The following is a 20278-nucleotide window of genomic DNA, read 5'->3' as shown; positions in this document are numbered from 1 at the left end:
CGAGATTCAGCATGGGTGGAAAACATTGTATTTTTCAAGCAAGGCCACGAGTGTTCCCTATGTCCTCTGCCTTGTCAACAGGAGAGGGCTTTTATTGTAGTAGTCTGCCAGCTCACCTCTCCTTTTCCCAGTTTTCAGTTGGAAGTTTCTTCACAGATTTCTTGCAAGTCCAGGCAAGTCTGAGCCTTCCCCCTTTCCTTGATGGCTGATAAAATACCATCTTTGCTTTGCCAGAGTGTAACCTCTTCTAGCATTTCTAGTGTTTTGGTACAGTGTTCAAATTAAACTGCTCCTTTGCTGAGTGTGTGCTTCCCAGTGGTGGCCAAGAATTTACCCACTCTCCAGGAAAAAGGTTTTACTACTTGAAATCTTAGTCAAGCTATTAGGCGTTAAGTTTTGTGAATAGATGTTTGAAATTAACTCTTCCTATTAATAATGTTGGCACCTCTGCATAATTTGGAAGACAACAGCTAAAAAACCAAAGATGGAGTAGAAAAGACTGTGCTGGAGGCATGTTCTCTTTCCCTGAGTGGAATTAATATGTCTGCACTAAAATGCTGAGTGACTGTGTCTGTTCTGTTCCTACTTTATGGCCTGAAGCTCAGACAGAAGTTGTCTCATCCAGAGGCTTTTCCCCTTTTTTTTCTGTGGGTCAAACAATATAAATGTGTCCTTGGTGTTGGAGGAAAATGCCAGATCAGTGCTACTGTAGGCTGTACACCTCAGCTTTGTCCCCTGTATAGCCCAAACCAGGACTGCAAGCGCAGTCAGCTGATAGATGCTAGACAATAAAAGTTTAATATTAATAAGATTATGCCTGACAGTTCAAAGGAGCTTTTTAGAACAGAAGACCCTGACCTTTAGAAGGCTGAAATGATGGAGATTGTCTATTGTGATTACTCAGAACTGGGACATATGGAACCTGAAGCAACCATCTTTGAAAGAAGCAGCAAAATAGTGAGGTGATCAAGATACGGAACAACTTGTGAAGCCGACTGTCAGGATAGGAACTGATAGAAGTTTTATTGTGGAATCAAGATATTATGTACTGTTTAGGTAGATACTATAAATATGTGACTGAAAATCTTGTAAGCTTGTCACTCTCTGCGGAGGTGACCCAACACTGCTGGACCGATTAAGACATGCAAACCTAGAGTAACCCATAAGAGTTCAAGTTTCTTCTTTTACACTTGGTTTGTCCTCAGACACTGCTGTAATAAATAATAATATTACTAATAAGGAGTCTTTTGTAAGCACTCATGTCATGTATGACAGAAAAAGCACAATTTACTGTCAGCATGTATGTTGAAGTGATGTCTAGAACAGCTCTGGCATCTTCAGATATTCTCTTAGGTATAGCAGGAGGCCAAACAGCATACCTTTTCCCTCTCTACGGTCTGCATGAGATAATTTCTACAAGTGCAAAACTACAAGATATATCAGGATGCTTTCTCAATTCCATTAATTTCAGTAAAATTTCAATTTGTGGAAATTGTTCCAAGTCACATTGCTGCTTTTAAAGGATTCTGAAGTGGAGCCTAGGACCCACAATCAAGAACATGCTTTAAGTAATAACCTCAATTACTGAACTGAGTTCTTTTCCAATAGAAGGTGGTGTGATGTCACTCATACTGTATTTATGTTGGATACTCAGAACTAAGTTACATCAACGTAAGATTTGAAATCAACACAAGTGACATGTTTAAATCTCCCATTAATATTCTTTTTTTAAAAAAAAAAGGTGGGTTTAAGTTACATACTTTAATCCTTTTTTTGTGGAGATCTGCATGAGACTTCAATGTGCTTTAAGTATATTTGATTTAGTTGATTAACTTTTAAGGGAAGAAGGAACATGGAGGGTACAGACACCTTTTTCCTTCTGTCCCCTTGGGCTTGTGCATACTTCCTAGGCACTGATCATCAGATGATGTGGTCTTCAGGCTGCTGTAGACATCTCCGTATGTAGTACAGCTGGCAGGTGTTTTTGCACTGATCTTTTGGTGCTAGTAAGCATTTGAGCTCTCATGGTAAAAGCGAAATTCGTTGACCCACTCAATACAGATGAAATGAGGAACGTTGTACTCTGATTTTGCTAGTACAAATGCTTTGTTAAAATATCACAAAGTAAAACTTGCGTTGCCAGAGAAACATGAACTCTCCTGTGTCATATCTAGGGATACAGCCAGTATGGAACAGCTGTTACAGCCAGGGGCTCATTATTTACTCTGAAGCACAAATGTTGCATGAATGAAAACTAGCTTCCTTTTTTTCTATTTGGAAAGTTAGGACCTTGGCCAAATAAATTTGCCCCTCTTGGTATTCACAGTTGGAATCTTTCTGCACTTGCTTCTCAGGGGAAGAGGGAGAAGTGGAGCTTGGGGAGAGAAAAGCCAGAAGTCAGACTTTCTGTGGTGAACTGATGTGCAGTCTGTAGGTGAATTGGAGACGTACCGTGGTGAGAGATGGAGCTAGGTGCCACAGGGCTAAGCAACTGCATTGATGTAACAAGGTGAATGGAAAACTATGTTGATAAATAGGGAGTGTAGATTTAAAGATGATCAGTATTAGTACCAGCCCAAATGTCAGTGTTCAGAATTGTATTAGTAGGCACAGGAAGGGCTAAAATAAAGCTATTGTTTGTCTGGTACACCTTATATAAGTCATGCAACCCTTTGAGAAGGTTCCACTAATGAGACTGTGCCTTTTTTTTTTCTTTTTTTTAAAAAAAAAAAAAACAGCCCTCCCCAGTTGAATCATTTTCATCTATTTCAGTCAGCTGAAACCCCTAGAGTCCTAGGGCTGTATCCAGAGTTGCACAAACGCTAAAGAATGTGTGTCTGGATAACTGGAGAGGGGGGAATGCCTTGGGCTGGAGTTGCAGCTCTTTTCCAAGGCCAGGATGAGCTCTGTTTGTGTGGGTGGCTGATGACTGTTAACATTAGAAGCCTCATATTCTGTACTTCTGTCTTCCTGAGGGTCACTGTGTGGAATCCTATTTCAGATGTGACCTCCACACAAACAGTTTTGAGGTTGTTGGGCAGAAGATGGAGTGCTTGCTTTATGTGTGATCAGCTATTACTGTGGTCATGTGGCACTGGCCGCGGTCAATGCATGTGACCCTGTGCACTGCACCAGTCCCAGACACAGATGTCAGCTCCCCTGTGTGCTAGCCTGTTGGCATATTTACATTTCAGTGCCTGCAAAACATGAGTAAATATTCTGTGCTGCAATCACAAGTTAATCTGTATCTATCTCAGTGACTACTTAAAAATTTTGGTGTACTCAATCTGTAGAGTATTGTGCGCTCACATCTTTTTGGCAGATCACTAGCTTGAGTTCTGTGCTGTGGCCACTTGGTTTATAATTTGCTGTCTAGAAACAGCAGTCAGTATGACTGAGGCTTCTTGGGCTCTATGAAATTTGCTACAGCAATGCTGCAAATAGTTTTCTTTTTCTAGATCCTTTGCCTCTTTGCAGGGATTTCTAAATGGCTTACCAGGTTGAAAGAGTTGTTCATATCAGTGATCAGGCAGGTGAAAAGAACATGTATTTAGGCCTTGGTCGTCCCACAATTTGGCATACTTGTGTAACTTGCTGATGAAAGCAGGTTTGTACTGAAGTGTCTCATACTGTGAACTAAAAAAGTTGTGTTCAGGGAAGAGGGTGATGTTGGGCAAAGAAATGCTAACAAGTAGTTACTGTCATAGCATCTTGAATTGCTAAAGTGGTTTGCCAGGACACTGGCTTGGGTAGGAAATGTTATGGCTGCAATTTATACTTAAATAAGAGTATGTGAATTGAGTACAGTAGGCTCATTAATGGTCATATCAAAATAATGATCTTCTACTTTAGCTGTTGGGTTATCTCAGCATTTTCTATCTTCAGCTACCCTTAGACTTTCCCATGAGAAGTGGGTATGCATAATATAAAGTTCTCGGCTTGGAAGGCAGAAAATCAAGCTCATCAGGAGCATAGATGGCAAGGAGACGAAGGAAGCAGTTTATTTTGATCATGCTCAATTGTGGAAGCACAGCTTGTTTAGAAGAGAAACAGCTGAGTAGTTTATGCTGTTTAAAGAAGATGACACTTAAAACTTGGTGGGCTTTGTGTGGGATTGGGTATCTGCAGAGCTGGGAAGAGGAATTTCAGAAAATAACTTCTAGGCGAGGACATAAGAGGTGATAGGTTTGGAGTGTGGTGTTTGCAGTCTGTTCATTAGCTTACCTTTCTGCCTTCCCTTGGCATTCAACTTTTTATCTAGAAACTTCCATTGTTTTGTTTGACAGAATTTTGAAATTTTTTCTTTCTTTTGCAGTGTCTTGCTGCTTTACACACTGAACCTCCCTTTGTTACCATTTCTGCTATCTGTCCATCTCAGTCTAACCTCTAACTTGGTTGTTGTCTTCAAAATATGTGAAACATGGTTTGTGCTGGAATACTTTACAAATCCCCCATAAATATAATCCACATATTCCCTGAACAGTCAATGGGACTGACAGATGAAACAGCTAATGCAAGGCCAAAGAGTGAATTAATTTGTTTTTAAGACAGATGGGACTTTGTGTGTCCCTTTGCACCAGTCTCCAAGGCCTGTCAAAGGATGTGCATCTTATACCTTGGTTTTTTTGTTGTTCTGTGAAAAACTGGGACAAGGGAAGATAATGTTACTTGAAGATAAGAACGGTGCCACGGGTGAACAGCAATAGATCTGGAAATCAGGCCTATGTTTTTCTCTCTCCTAAAAAAGTTTTAATCATGACTGGGAATGTTTCCAGGCACTGGAAGAGGATTGTCCTTACTGTTAAATAGTTAACTCGCTCCTTGGCATGTGTTGGCCTAAGCTGGTGCTCCCAAAGGAGCCCTGGCAGAGTTCAGGTCTTAAGAAGTGTCCTACAAACTGTTCCATTAGGCAGTTTGCATGCAGTTAACCTATTCTGGAGACTGAGAGATATTTCCAGAGTGAATTTGGGCCTGTCTGTGCTAGTTGGCCTTGATATTGGGAATATGTCAGGGTACTTTAGCTTGTATAAGTGAACCCTAAAAGTCCTAGGACCCAGTGGAATGTTCTATCCAGTAAACCATTAGGGTATCCACAAAGAAGAAAAGGTCTCAAACTAGAACTATGTTTACAATAGTCTGCTTTTATTTTTGTGGCAACCCTGATGAATCTTTCAGAAATTGGGAGTGTTCCTTGTGTCTCTGATAGTCAGGATTTGTAATCTTAGTCTGTAACACTTTCTGGCTCAAGTAAAATTATTGTGTTTTCTGTTTTGGTTGAATTGTTTTTAGTTTTGAATGCAAGTGCCTGTCTGTTCCACTTTAGACCAAGGCCACTTAAGAAATGGGACCACATTGTGGTGGTGGTTCATGGACATAGAGACACAAAGGGCTGCCTAGAAGCAGCATAAAGAACACTGCAGCCATTGAATTTCCTTTGTAAACTGTGTGGTGTATAAATATTTTTCACAATGCTGTTATCTTCCTGCAGACCGTTTTATCTCTGAGGATGTGTTACAAGTAGCTTTGTAGGGGTAAGGGCATGACCAGCACAGACTGTGCAGTACCTTTTTGTCTGGTACAGACCTTGTATGTGGGATATACACATTGTGGTACTGTGGGCCATGTACTTTGTACGCAGTGCAGATGTTGTGAAAATGGCTCTGATTTTTCTTCTGTGTTTTAGGGACACCAAGGGTCTTGAATAACCATGAGCAACCCTTTTGTACGTATCATGGAGCCGCTGGACCCTAAACAGCCTCTGAAGAAGTTCTTTAATCTGAGCAAATTGGAAGATGTGAGATACGGTACGTTCACAACACAAAGAAAGCATTACATTAATATTGATGAACAGAACTTGAAGAGATTTTGCAACACTGGATGATATTTGGTCTCTGGAGAGAACTGTGAATTTGGAAGATGGTTCTTGGAAACAAAGTATTACCAAAAATTTGTTCTGGGAGTTTAGAACTACAGAAATACTGGCACAGGTCACAGTATTCTCTCAATATAGTATGCACACTGTAGTCTTGTTTTCCTTGAGTGCATGAGGAGTACTAGGCCAGACTAGTATGAGCACAAATATATGAGCACAAGTTTTCTCATATGCTGTTATGCTACTGTGAAAGGCTAGAAAGGACTGAACACTGATATGATGGAATCATCCAGAAAGATTGTTCAGCTTTAAAAAGTAGTGGCTAGGAAGTCCTTTCTGAGGAGGTTTTTTTCCTTATTTCCTCTGATGCTTCCAGAATATACTTGGTCATCTTCCATGTGGCACTGGTAAAAATCTTACCATCTCTGCCACTGACTTAGAGAGCAAGTATCTTCAGCTTAGAGGTCTTGATGTTGGGTATTTTTCCTCTTTCAAGAAAGGAACAGGTGATTAAGGAGAAGTCAGGAAGCAAGAGGAGGAACATTTTCTCTGAATGTCAGCAACGCATATCCATTGCAGTGTTTAAATAAGAAATCAATTAATGTTGGACCTAGTGTGTGAGAAGCAGAGATGAGTCTTAAGAAATAGACAAATATATGTGTGGTATTACCAGTTGATCCATTCCAGAAGTAAAAACTCCAGATACTTTAAAGAAAATGGGATGTAATTCTCACTGTCCAGCAGAAAGATGGAATAACTTAACAACAGAAGAATGGGGTGGGTGAGAAAGAAAATTTAAAAAACCCAAACCAACAACAACCAAGAAAACCCATCAAAAAACAACCAAAGCCCGCCCCAAATGATTCTGAATGACTGTGTCCTGAATAATAGTTGGTTGGGTTTTTTTATGATAGCAGTAATGAGGTCTCACTGTGATTAAATTACTTTTGTGTCTTGGGGGCCCTGTGTAGAAAGTTTGGACAAGCTTCTCAAGAGACTTTCAAATGTAAATATTCTGAGACTAAATCAAACAGCTATTATTACAGTGGACCAGGTGAGGAAGGACAGAGAAACTTCTTCCTTTAAACCCATTGCTTGTAGTAAAGCTGTTAGGACTGCTCTAATAATATTTCATGTCGTCTTCTGTAAGCATTTCTATCTTGAAATAAAAGAAGATTAGCAGATGCACATTCTTCCTGCCATTCAGTTTCATTCTCCCTCTATTGAGAAGAAGAGACTGCCTAGACCACTACCACTATGCGTTCCAACATGTCAGGCAGAAAATTATGTTTTTCTAGTGCATTTATATGACTATGTTCAGTGGCAAGAGTGAGAGGAAACTGCAGAGAAACAAGGTGAACACAGTATGTTTTCAGAGTGGCATTGCTGTGGAGGGTGGAAGAGCTGTGGAAGAGTCCTTTCAGGAAGGACGTCTGCTGTCTTACAGGGACTGAGGTAATAAATCTGCTCAAAGAATGAGTGGAACAGGTCAGTTAGCAGCAACCTCCTGACAAAGCTGGAGGCTAGAAAAGGGTATGTGATAATTTGGGATAAAGTCTTGTGAGAATATGGGGACAGCATGTGAGGACCTGTCTGCCCCAGGCGTGGAACTCTGCACTTGCTGACATGTACCCTAAGGTAAAAACTGAATTTGTTTCTTGCCTCTTACCCATGCAGCACGCCTGCCATTTTCTATTCGAGTCCTCTTGGAAGCAGCGATCCGTAACTGTGATGAGTTCCTAGTAAAGAAGGGAGATGTTGAGAATATTCTCAATTGGAAAGTGGTGCAACACAAGAATGTTGAAGTGCCGTTCAAGCCTGCAAGAGTTATTCTGCAAGACTTCACGTGAGTGTGATGCTCTCCAAAGCTAGGAAGAGGGGCTCTTGAAAGGGCAGAAATGCTGGGCTGGGGGTGGAGTGATGAGGTGAGGGAAAGAATGGCAGTGAAATGTTTGGAAAGACCGCTTTCACCTTTCCTGGATGTCATGCTGCAGACAGCACTTGGAGAGGCAAACACTCATGATAAGAGCGTTAAATGAAGCTTTTCTTGGGTGGAGAAATATCTTTATGAAACTCTTCAATATAGAGGGGAAGAAAATGGGATGGCTAAATTGCATCCAAATGAGGCAATTCAGAGTTTAGAGGTTTTGTTGTTGCTTGGGAATAGTGTGGTAGTGTATCTTTCCCGCGCCTCACCCCCCACCCAGGGGCTCTTGCTTTCAGTTCCCTACCCTTTTCAAGTCTCATTTATAACCCATATCATATTTTCTCTTCCAAGTCAGTGTTATTCCAAATACATATTTTTAAAGACTGCTCTACTATTGAAAAAATGAGTGTCTAGTTTTTCCCAGGAAAGCAAATTGAGGTTCATACCTAATGGACTCTGAAAAAACTGGGCCTTGTTATTGCAATGCAGTTAGTCCCCATGTGTCAGTGTGTAATAGTCCCTGGTAGATCTGGAAAGTAATTTTTAAGGTGGAACAGTAGCTTTTAACTGTTTTTAATACAGCATTTGACTTGCAAGTCCACTGTCCTTTGCACGTTTGTCCTCTACCTTTGTAAGAATTTAGTTCACCCACGGTAAGCCCCGTGCTGCTAAGCTGTCAGTTGACTTTATTTTTCAGAACAGTAAAGTCCCTTAGCTATCCTACCTTACGCATTTTCCCAAATGTTGGCCAGGTGCTAGAGATCCAGTACAGCTGAACTCTTAAAGACATTAGGAAAAACTGGCAAAGCCTCAATTGAAAAAAGTGCTGATTTCCTAGTTATATTGTACCTGCTGACTGCTGTTAACATTTTAAAAAGCTGGAGCAAAGAGGAAGCCAAACTTTCAAGCAAATATTTTTTTCTTTGTTCCTGCACTTTCTTGCCCCCTACTTTCCTGCTGAGTTTTAAAAATTTGCCTGTAAGTCTTCAGAGCAGCAGCAGTCATGAAAAACGAGCTCTTCAACAGACTGCTGAGAGAGATCTTTTGGAAAAGGCAGCTTTGCAAACTTTCCAGAAAGCGTATGACAACTACATTCATGTGTTCTGCATTAGAATTATTGAATTTCCTAGATCTAATCATTCTGTAATCGTCCTGAGCTCTTCTAAGACTGTAGATGGATGTTGTGTCTGTTTCTTTTCAATTGTTCAATGTTTGTAAGCTGGTAAAAGAACTCTTCTAATCCCTTCCTCCCACACCTGCCCTCCCCCAAGTTCACCTAGGTGGCATAACAGTTGTTACGCTGTTGTCCCAGAATATGAATATTCCAAGGAAAATAAACTGCTCTAAATTCCAACATCATGTCAAGGTTACATGATGTGGACCCTTTTTTCTGTTTGTTTTTGGAAACACTCAGGATGGTCAAGCTAAAACTCTGGGAATGACAAGGCCTTTTCTCTTCTTCTTGCATTGTTTCCGATGTATTTAAAAATTGTAATAGCTTCCTTATTAGAGTTGAAAACATAAACTCTTGCTGCTTTGAGCTACTCTTGCAGAAACGTAATGTTTTTGGTGGGTTACTGAACAATGCCAGATTCTTATGAGCGCATTGCAGACAGCTCTTTCTGTCTCAGCAGTCAGCAAAATCAGATAGGCTTGTAGGCAAGAGGGTTTCCCAAAGTGATTGAAAAATGTCATCTAGTACATACCTCTGTAGAAGCTGAGAATGCATGTGCTGAGAAGCACCAGAAGCTTTATTAAAATAAATACAGAAATGTGTATGATCTATTAGGTAAGGCAGGTGTTGAAGTGCCAGAACTTCTAATTACTACTCCTCATTTGCTTATGACTAGACTTGGATTGGAAGTGAAGGATGGGCAAAAGAGTCTCATGTGTATTACTTTGACCCTCTGTATAGTTTACATTTTTCACTTAGGAAAGAGGTCTTAATATAGGGATTGAAAAATTATTTTGGATGAATGAGACATACAAACAGAGAAAAAGGTTTGTTAATTTTTAAGTCACTTGAAGTTCAAGGGCTTGCAGGATTGTCACAAGATATGAGAAGGCAGAAATGTGAATGTTGGCCTGTAGCCTGAAAACATGCTGTTTGAATGTCATTTGTGGTAAGGTCTTTTGTCAGTGGTAAGTACAATAATTTGTTAGTAAAGATGAATGGTGCACCTTATTTCTGCCTTTTGTGTTTGTCCAGAGATCTGCCAGACCAGTTAACTGTATTTTCAGAAGTGGATTTATGCTGCAAAGGTGTTTTGTAGTCATGTCCTTTGTAATTTAAGAAATCTGATGCCTTGCTCTGCCAGTTTCACTTGAAGTGTGGAGGGTACCAAACAGCCCTAAGTATGGAGAAGATTCTTCTGTGTTTTGCAAAACTTGGAAGAGACAATCCTTGCTTTAAAATCGGCTAAATACACATAACAAAGTATCAAAGAAAGAACATTGCCTTTTCCCCCCTCTGCCCTTCTTTTTTGAACAGACTGGGGGAGGAGAGAGAGGAACAGAGCAAAAGAAGATAAACCAGTTCAAGATCCCAAAGGAATGCTGACTAGAACTAAGTTTCCAGATTCCCCGCCAAGCTTGTTAAACTGCTTCTGTTCCTTGATGAATTTTGGTTTTAGCTTTTCGTTCTTACTCAGGATATAGATACATTTCTGTCCCTTCTGCTCTTCTGACTTTGTTTTCCCAAGGGTACTGTCTCTGCCATAGAGTAATGATCCCAAGACTCAGGGTAAGGCTGCAATTTGCTTTGTATAGAATTATTGAATCATTTAGGTTGGAAAAGACCTTTAAGATCGAGTCCAGCAGTTAACCTAACAGTGCAAAGTTGGCTACTAAACCACGTTCCTAAGTGCCCCATCTACATAACTTTTAAATACCTCCAGGGATGGTGACTCAGCTCTTTCCTGAACATATGCAGAGTAGTGTGAAATGGTTCTTTAAAAAAATAATAAAAGATTATGAAGAAAAAACTCAGCATAGGTGGCATTTTTCTGTGCCCAAAAATCACTTGGGCAAGAGTCTGAGTAGTGCTGTACTAGTTATGCTGTCAGTATCTTTCTTGGGGTGATGGCAACAAGTTATATTACTGTTGGCTGAGTTTAGGAGCTTTTAGATAGGACTTTTCTTGAAATGTGGTCAGTATCCTTCGTTAGAGCTAGCAGTATGAGCAAAGTTTTTCTAAGACATCTGGTTAGAAGCATTGATTAAATAGTCCTGTATGTAAGCAGTACAAGTATTTTGCATCCTGTACAAATTGCCAAATATGTAGTGAAGTTAAATAGACTTAAGGTGGAATTTTAAAATTTAACTTTAATGTCTTCAGGCTATATCATGTTTTCTTAATGTTTGATACTGTACTGTAGCCATTGAGACTTGTTCTTTTTCCATGGGTGTCGTGATTTAACCCCGGCTGGTAATTAAATGCCACACAGCCACTTGCTCACTCCCCCCCTCACCCAGAATGATGGGGAGGAGAGTTGGAAAGGAATGTAAAACTCGAGACAAGAACAATTTCATAACTGAACTAAAATAAAAATGAAAGAACAATAATAATAACAATAGCAGTTACCATGAAAAAGGAGGGAGAGGAATAAAATCCAAAGTGGATGGAGAAAAGAAGACAGGTAATGCACAGCACAGCTGATCACCACTTGTTGACTGATGCCCAGCCAGTCCCTGAGCGATGAGCCTTAGCAAACCCCCTGCCAGTTTCTATACTGAACATGACATTCTGTGGTATGGAATATCTCTCTGGCTAGTTCAGGAGAGCTGCCCTGGCTGTGTCCCGCCCCCCCAGTTTCCCGTGCCCCCCCAGCCCTCTCACTGGCAGAGCCCAAGGAACTGAAAAGTCCTTGACTTAGTATAAACATCACCCAGCAACAACTGAAACCATCAGTGTGCTGTCAGCATTGTTCTCACACCAAATCCAAAACAAAAAGCACTGCACCAGCTCCTAAGAAGAAAATTAATTCTATCCCAGCCAGAACCAGGATGATGTGACAGTAGATGTCTCTTCTGTGTCTCAGGATCTCGCTTGGTTTTGTTTTGTTGTTGTTTTTTTCTTTTTTCTTTTCCTAATGGTATCACCTAGCCATTTCTCTTCTGTTTTAGTGGGGTACCTGCTGTGGTTGACTTTGCTGCGATGCGTGATGCTGTGAAGAAACTTGGTGGGAACCCTGAAAAAATCAATCCTATCTGTCCTGTTGATCTAGTGATAGATCACTCCATCCAGGTTGACTTTAACAGACGGTAAGGATACAAAAAAACTCCTAATGGTAATAAGCAAGCCAAATGCAGTTACTGATAATAAAGGTAGTTCCATTGGTGATACTCTTAGCATTTGGACTACAACATCCTAGACTCAAAGTGTTTAAGTTAAACTGTTGTATCAAGTTGCAGTGAATTAGGTGGAGGAGTTTTGATTTTTTTCTGTGGTGCATCTCTCAGCAGCACAAGTCTGAATTAAATGTTAAAGGCTCAGTTCAGACCTGTGGTGATCATAATTTTCCATAATAACACTGCATTATTATTAGTTGCTCAGAAATAGCATTTTTCCATATGCACTTTTTTGACCCCGTAGGGCTTTTTTCGAAAGGACAAGTGAGAATGTCTCCTTTCTTCCTTATTTATATAAGAACAGACCTAAGCTGCTCTAGCTCAGCTCTAAGGAAATCTTTGCTAGTTCAGTGCCTCCAGGCAGAAGAGCAAAACACTGATTAATATGGCCCCTATAAGCGCAGGAAAAACATGCTGTTCAATCCTCAGCATGCTACAAAGAGACAAGTACTCGCTAGAGCAAGGGTCTACTGAACTAATCTTCCAAACAGATCCTGCAATTACATGTTTCTCAGTTTCCTTCCACCTTCCAAACTCCAGAAGTTTTTTTTGATCTGCAGTTACCTTGCCTGCTAAAATACTCTGTGTATTTATTGTCCTCTATAGGATATGATTTCAAAGTGGGCCACATAAGTTATAGCAATGCAAAGAAGAAAATTCCTGGAAGGTGGAGATTAAAGAACATAAAGAGCAATTTCTCAGTGCCAGTATTTAGAGGTTTCTCTTGAACAAAAGTACTGAACTTCTGAGCAGAAATTGTGAAGCTTGCTGCATAGAGGAATGTTGTCAGATAGTTTTCAAATATAATTTTTTCCTACTTTTTTTTAACTGTGTACTAGTAAGGATATGAATTCTTACTGATGCTGTTTCATAGTTGACAGGGGAGAAAAGGGCCAAAAATTTTGACTTAACATTGTTGAAAATCAGCTGTCTTTAGCTGTTTTACTGGAGATGCTGTATCTATTCTTAATCTTAACATAACACTAGACAGTTTAGAAACAGACTCAAAAATTAGGAAGACTCATTTAAAGACTGATCTCTGGGGAAATGGGTGTTATAGCATACTCTATTAAACTAAAACCTAACCTTTTTTCTGTTTAATTTGTGTCATATTTTTTTAAGGTCTTTGGGAAACAAGACTCTTTGTGAACAAGATATGATTTCTTCTTTACCATAGGACAAAATCAACTATTGTGATTCTTTTTCTGTATTATTTTAGTAGTGAGATATATTTTATGTTATCTGTAGTATCTAGGACTTCATTTAGATATTTTTTTGCTAATAATTACTTTTTGTCACAGCTTTTTTTGTATTTCTGTTAGGCTTGCGTGTATGTGGAGAGAACATTGGCCAGCCCTTCCCTTCAGGCCTAAGTTAGGCAGCTGATTCAAGTAAAAAGTTTGTTAACCCTGTCTGCTTTGAAGCACAGGGGCTTCAGGCAGCCCTATTTCATCAATGTTAATCTCTTTTTAACTGAAGTTACAGGGGAGTTGTTCCGGTTAGCCTTTACTTCTTTGCTGATAACCTCTGATTCAGGTGTTGGGAACTTCATATTGCTCTAACACATAGTGTAGCTCTTCCCAAACTACAAGTTTTAGGCCTCTCACATATGTAATATGCAGATTAGCACTCGCATTTGAACCAGACTTAAGGTATTACTTAAGATTTCTTAAATCCTTTTCACTGGTTGGCTGCAGTTTACAGCTACAGTGAGATTAAAAAAATGAGATTGATCAGCATTAACGTTAGGTAATAACTCTTTTCTTACAACCTTTGGGTATATCTGACTAGACATAAATTTAGTGTGGATACTTTTGGATCTGACAGCTGATTATTTTTACTTGTAGATCAGACAGCTTGCAAAAAAATCAGGACCTGGAATTTGAAAGGAACAAAGAAAGATTTGAATTCTTAAAGGTACCAAAAGAACTAATTCTTTGGAATTTGTTTGCATGGAGAAAAGTGCTATGAACAAAAGTTCTTCTAGCGCTCATATGCATTGAAAATTTTTTACTCCAATTCCTTCTGTTTCAGTGGGGCTCTCAGGCTTTTAAAAACATGAGAATTATTCCGCCAGGCTCTGGGATCATCCATCAAGTGAACTTGGAGTACTTGGCAAGAGTGGTGATGGATCAGGACGGCTACTACTATCCAGACAGTGTGGTGGGCACTGACTCGCACACCACCATGATAGACGGCTTGGGAGTGCTTGGCTGGGGTATGTGCAGTAGTATGTCACGAACAGTCTGTTGACTGACAAAGCTGTGTTTCAGACTGGTGAATTGACCCTGGCTGGCAGGTTAGCCTCCAGCCAGTTGGTCACTCCTGTCAGCAGGATAGGGGAAGAGAATTGGAACAGCGAATGCAGGAAAAAACCTCATGCGTTGAGACAAAGTTTAATAAATGAAGGGAGGGGGGAGGGAAGTACACATAAGCAAGTGGTGCAGAGACCATCACCCACCAGCACACCAAAGCCCAGCCAGTCCTTGGGCAACAGCTACTTTGGAAAAATTCCCCCACCCCCTGCCTCCCAGTTTTAATGCTGAGCATGATGTTAATGTGGCATGGAATATAGAATCATAGAATGGTTTGGGTTGGGAGGGACCATGAAGATCATCTAGTTCCAACCCCTTTGCCATGGGCACAGACACCCTCCACTGGGCCAGGCTGCTCAAAGCCCCATCCAGCCTGGCCTTGAACACCTCCAGGGATGGGGCATCTACAGCTTCTCTGGGCAACCTGTGCCAGTGCCTCACCACTCTCACAATGAAGAATTTCTTCCTAATACCTAATGTAAATCTACCCTCTTTTAGTTTAAAACCATTACGCGTTGTCTGTCACTACACTCCCTGATAGGAGTCCCTCCCCATCTTTCCTGTAAGGCCCTTTTAGGTACTGGAAGGCTGCTGTAAGGTTGTCCTGGACCCTTCTTTTCTCTAAGTTGAACCTGAACTCCCTCAGCCTGTCTTCATAGGAGAGGGTGCTTCAGCCCTCTGAGCATCTTCAGGGCCCTCTGGACTTGCTCCAACAGGTCCATGTCCTTCTTATGTTGGGGTCCCCAAAGCTTATGTCATGGGCAGACTTGCTGAGGGTGCACTCAATCCCAGTGTCTGTATTGCCAACAAAGATGTTGAACAGCACTGGTCCCAGTATGGACCCCTGAGGAATGCCACTCATTACCAGGCTCCACTTGGACATTGAGTCATTGACCACAACTCTTTGAGTGTGACCATCCATCCAGTTCCTTATCCACTGGGTGATCTATCTGTCAAATCCATGTTTTTCCAGTTTAGAGACAAGGGTATCATGTGGGATAGTGTCAAGAAACTTTGCACAAGTCCAGGTAGATGGTGTCACTCTTCCCTCATACATCAATGCTGTAACCGTCTCACAGAAGGCCACCAGATTTATCAGGCACAATTTTCCCTTAGTGAAGCCGTGTTGGCTGTCACCAATCATCTCCTTATTTTCCATGTGTCTTAGCATAGATTCCAGGAGGATCTCCTCCATGATCTTGCTGGGTGCAGAGGTGAGACTGACTGGGCCATGGTTCCCTGGATCTTCCTTTTTTCCCCCTTTTTGAAAGCAGGGGTTACATTTCCCCTTTTCCAGTCAGTGGGAACTTCACTGAACAGCCACAACTTCTCAAGTATGATGGATAGTGGCTTAGCCACTTCATCTGCCAGTTCACTTGGGACCCACAGATGCATCTCATCAGGTCACTTAGATGGTCTCAACCTTGATCTTCTCCTATAGTGGCAGTTCTTCATTCTCTCAGTCCCAGCCTTTGCCTTCTGTGACTTGGGCAGTGTGACTGGAGCCGTTGCTGGTGAAGACTGGGGAAAAAAGGTCACTGAGTACCTCAGGCTTCTCCATGTCCCAGATAACCAGGTCTCCTGTTTCCTTCTGGAGAGGGCCTGCATTTTCATTAGTCCTCCTTTTATCACTGATGTACCTGTAGAAGCTTTTCTTGCTGCCCTTGATGTCCCTGGCCAGATCTAATTCTATCAGGGCTTTAGCTTTCCTTACCTGATCCGTGGCTGCTCGGACAGTTTCTCTGTATTCCTCCCAGGCTACCTGTCCTTGCTGCCACCCTCTATAGGCTTCCTTTTCGTGTTTGAGTTTGTCCAGGAGCTCCTTGTTCATCCATGCTGGCCTCCCAGTGTTTTTGCCTGACTTCCTCTGCATTGGGGTGCAGCATTCCTGAGCTTGTAGGAGGTGATCCTTGAATATTAACCAGCTTTCTTGGGCCCCTCTTTCCTCCAGGGCTTTATCCTATGGTAGTCTACAAAGCAGATCCCTGAGGAGGCCAGACTCTGGTGTCCTGAGTCCACGGTAGTATTCTTGCTGTGTACCCTCCTCGCTGTCCTAAGGATGTTGAACTCCACCATTTCATGGGCACTGCAGCCAAGGCTGTCCTTGCACTTCACATTCTCCACCAGCTCTTCCTTGTTGGTGAGAACAAGGTCCACCATAGTATCTCTCCTCATTGGCTTCTCTGTCACTTGGAGAAGGATGTTACTGTCAATGCATTCCAAGAATTTCCTGGATTGCCTATGCCCTACTGCATTATCCCTCCAACAGATACTGTTTCCAACAGAATTATCTTTTTAATTAACATCATTTTGCATAAAATAAATTGGAAATTATTTCTCAGAACTATTGTTAGATTAAATGGGGAAGAGGATAGGAGCAGTGGTTTGGCATGCATAAGCTACTATTACAGGCAGTTTGTTCTAGCTTAGTATTAATTAAGCTAAGCAAAGGTAGAATGAGGTTTGAAAGTGGAAGATAAACATGAGAAGGTGTTTCTACAGGCAAAAAGTTATAAAACTGCTGCCTAATGCCAGATTGCTAGTAAACATGGGTTTTTTTAGATTGCATATGACTGACATCTTGATACTTTACCTTATTAAATTAGCAAAATGAAGTAGTCACTTTAATTGCATTCACTCTAATACTGAAGGTGTGCTTACACAAAGGTTCCTAGTTGTTGAAACTGTTGATGTTGGAACTTAACAGATGTAGTGAAGATAGTTCTGTCTTAATAAGTAGCTTTTCTATTAGTATTCTATACTCTTGACTCTAATATTCTTTCTTTCCTTCAAAATAACTTGTAAGTTTTTGTTTGGTGACTAATAGTCATGGTCTGCTTACATTTCGCTCACAGCATGCCATGTTCAATGCCGTGTCAGTCATTCTTTGTTTATGAATTGCATGTTTAAGTCATTAAATAAAACTTACACATCTGTTACTATAAAAGCCGTGTGTCCTCAGAGTAAGTTACTTCGATTTAGACAATAACCTGTCTAATGGCTGAGGTGTAAGGATGAAGGTATGAAATGGAAAGAAATCAAAAAAGCCCAACCTTGCAGAAATAAGCAAGATGAGGAGTGCCTCAGCAGATAGCTAAGTCCTCTGCCTGACTGCTCTCCTCTTTCACACCTTAAATTGAGGAATCATCAGTCAGTTGTACTTCATGGGTTTATCTTTGGCATGTTACTTACTGTCTTTCTGAATAGTTGGATTATATACTCCTGTTGTGTACAGGTGTTGGTGGCATTGAAGCAGAAGCAGTGATGTTGGGCCAACCGATCAGCATGGTGCTTCCTGAGGTGGTTGGCTATAAGCTGCTGGGAAACCCTCAGCCACTGGTAACATCCACTGACATAGTGCTCACCATTACCAAGGTAATGAACGTGTGTGCCATTTTGCCATTACGGCTGGAAGCTATGCGTAATCTGTAGGACAGAGCCACTGTACTGCATGCTTAGGAGCCCTGTGTGTGCTTCCATGTAGTCATTATGGACTTTTTTTTACACTTTATCATACTGTGTGGGTTGCAATCAGCTGCCCAAGGACAACTGCAAATTTGATGGGCAAATCACTTTCTCAGAAGCCAGACAAAACAGAGCGGAGAACTGATACTGTGTGGCCTGTTCAAATCCTCACATGCAGACCTGTTGTGGAACAACAGTGCTTGTAAAAAGGTCTCGTTTCCCTGCTGCCTTAAAAGAAACATGATGTTTTTCTTTCTTGAAGTCCTCACTTAGAATAAGGCAATGTCAAACCTGAAAACAGACAGTAAGTGCTGCAGTCTGATTTCTTTGACCTGCAGGTGTTTGGCTCACATTGTATGTTTATAATACATTTATCCACTCTGTGGATTGTGACTGAATTAAGAATATTACTGGTTAGCATTATTAAGGGTTTTGGAGGTCAGAAATCTGGTACAGGTTGGTCATGGGATGCTGTCTTTAGACAGAACCTCCAAATGGGGAAAACCAATGCTTTTTTTATGAGTTCATCCACATGTGTGTGTTCATTTACAGTTTGATTCACATACTTGTGTAGCTGGTTCTTCCTGTTTCCCCATCTTCCAGGATTTCCTGGCTAAAGACCTCACACTGTTCTTCTCTCCTTAGAATGTCACGTTGAGAAAAATGCAATTGTTATAAGATAGATTGTAGTTTAAATGAATTGAAGAGCAAGTTTAGAAGGAGTACATCCCTGTACTTACTGTACCTTATTATTGAAACTACATCTGTGTCCTCATCCTTGTGACTGAGTTTACCAAAGCTTTGCAAATGGCTAAAAAGTTGAAAGCTGGATTTCATAATGTACATGACTCTTGTTCACTGCATTTGGCATTTCACTCTGAGAGACATGGAGCAAGAAGTAAAGCCTGTATATTTTACCTAGTGTATAATCAGGTCTTTGACACCTAGCAGTGACACAGGCCCTGTGTTTTTATAACAGCACCTCCGCCAAGTTGGAGTTGTGGGTAAATTCGTGGAGTTTTTTGGTCCTGGTGTAGCCCAGCTGTCAATTGCTGACCGAGCCACCATTGCCAATATGTGTCCAGAGTATGGAGCAACAGCTGCCTATTTCCCAGTGGATGATATTAGCATTGGGTACCTGATACAAACTGGTGAGTGTAAGAAGAGACTACAAGTTAAAGATGTAATTGAAAGCAGGGACTCCAGATCTATAAGGTGTAGTCAGCAATGGGATTGAATCAAGTGGAGCCTTCTGAGCTTGAGTGCATTTTTTTATCCGTACTTAGTTATTCGGGCTGTTTTTTGCTCTTAGGGCTATGTTTAGGAAGAGCCGAGTTTTACTTTTATACAGCTAACTGCCTGCTGCTTAGGTTCCTGCTTCTGTCATCTGGATAAGCTAGGTTCGGGCAGCGCTAAGTTTTTGTTCTGCAAAAGCCACTAAGTCTGCTCAATGGCTTTGTTTCCAATGAATCTCTAGTATTTGTGCTGAAAGGGTCTTGTAGTGCAGTGTACAGCACGAACAGTGAAGTAGCCTGTTAAGCATTGATTTGTTTTTCAGTCATACAGTAGTTCCTCAGTTTCATTGCATTTTGTTTTTGCTGTGTCTGGCTTTCACCTTAGGCCGTGATAAAGAGAAAGTTATGTGTACAAAAAGGTATCTTGAGGCTGTGGGAATGCTAAGAGATTTCAAGAACTCCTCTCAGGATCCGGACTTCACACAGGTTAGAAACTATGCTGTTCTCTGGCTCCTTGCTTTATGTCCTGCCCTATTTCAATGTGACATTTGTCAGTTTTTCACAGAAACTAAGAAATAGTCAAAGGACTCCTCGTCCTTTGGCTTGGTTCACACATCTGTCTTAATCTAAGGCCCAGTGGCATAAGTTAGCTGTCTCTTCAGGTGTGAAAGCTTGGGCATAGGTATAGACTGGCTCTCAACTGAGCTCTAGCTGATGCAGATTCTGCAATTTTGTTCATGTGGTTTTGAGCAGTTCAATCCAGACTCAAACACAGCGATGAAGACAGTGTGGATGTTGTCTGTGTAAGCCTTGTCCCAGTTTTACCCTTGTTCTGTTCAGCGAGTTATTTTACTGTGTGAATCATGACACTTAGAAGCTCTGTGTGGTAACCACAGACCACACAAACAGCTTTCTTTGCAAGAAAACCAAGATCTTACTTGAGTCCAGGAAACTCAAGAATATTCCTGGTTCTCTCCACAGTAAGAATTTACCTTGTAACTTATGTTCAGGTTTGCATGTTTATTCAAAAATCTTAGTAAATATGAAAAGATGCAGCATACTATAATAACAAAGTTGAAACATGGCTGAGGAATAGGAAAATAGGATATTCTCT

General features: G+C 41.0%; 1 protein-coding gene and 1 long non-coding RNA gene across 2 annotated transcripts in view; both read left to right on the top strand.

Annotated features, from left to right (window-relative positions):
- Positions 1-20278, top strand: part of LOC308056985 — a 153529-nt gene that overhangs the window by 68121 nt on the left and 65130 nt on the right. The window lies entirely within an intron of this gene.
- The window catches only part of ACO1 (aconitase 1), a 45487-nt gene that overhangs the window by 5265 nt on the left and 19944 nt on the right, over positions 1-20278 (top strand). Inside the window, exons 2-9 of the mRNA XM_080372976.1 lie at positions 5684-5804; positions 7550-7718; positions 11925-12062; positions 13997-14066; positions 14184-14367; positions 17700-17839; positions 18909-19080; positions 19550-19650. Of these exons, the coding sequence (XP_080229102.1) occupies positions 5708-5804; positions 7550-7718; positions 11925-12062; positions 13997-14066; positions 14184-14367; positions 17700-17839; positions 18909-19080; positions 19550-19650 (1071 nt within the window). The 5' untranslated portion in view covers positions 5684-5707. The remainder of the gene's footprint in view (positions 1-5683; positions 5805-7549; positions 7719-11924; positions 12063-13996; positions 14067-14183; positions 14368-17699; positions 17840-18908; positions 19081-19549; positions 19651-20278) is intronic.

The sequence above is a fragment of the Falco punctatus genome, assembly GCF_963210335.1.
Source record: "Falco punctatus genome assembly, chromosome: Z".
In the NCBI taxonomy this organism is placed as follows: Eukaryota; Metazoa; Chordata; class Aves; order Falconiformes; family Falconidae; genus Falco; species Falco punctatus.
This window is presented reverse-complemented; position numbering and strand designations above follow the sequence as displayed.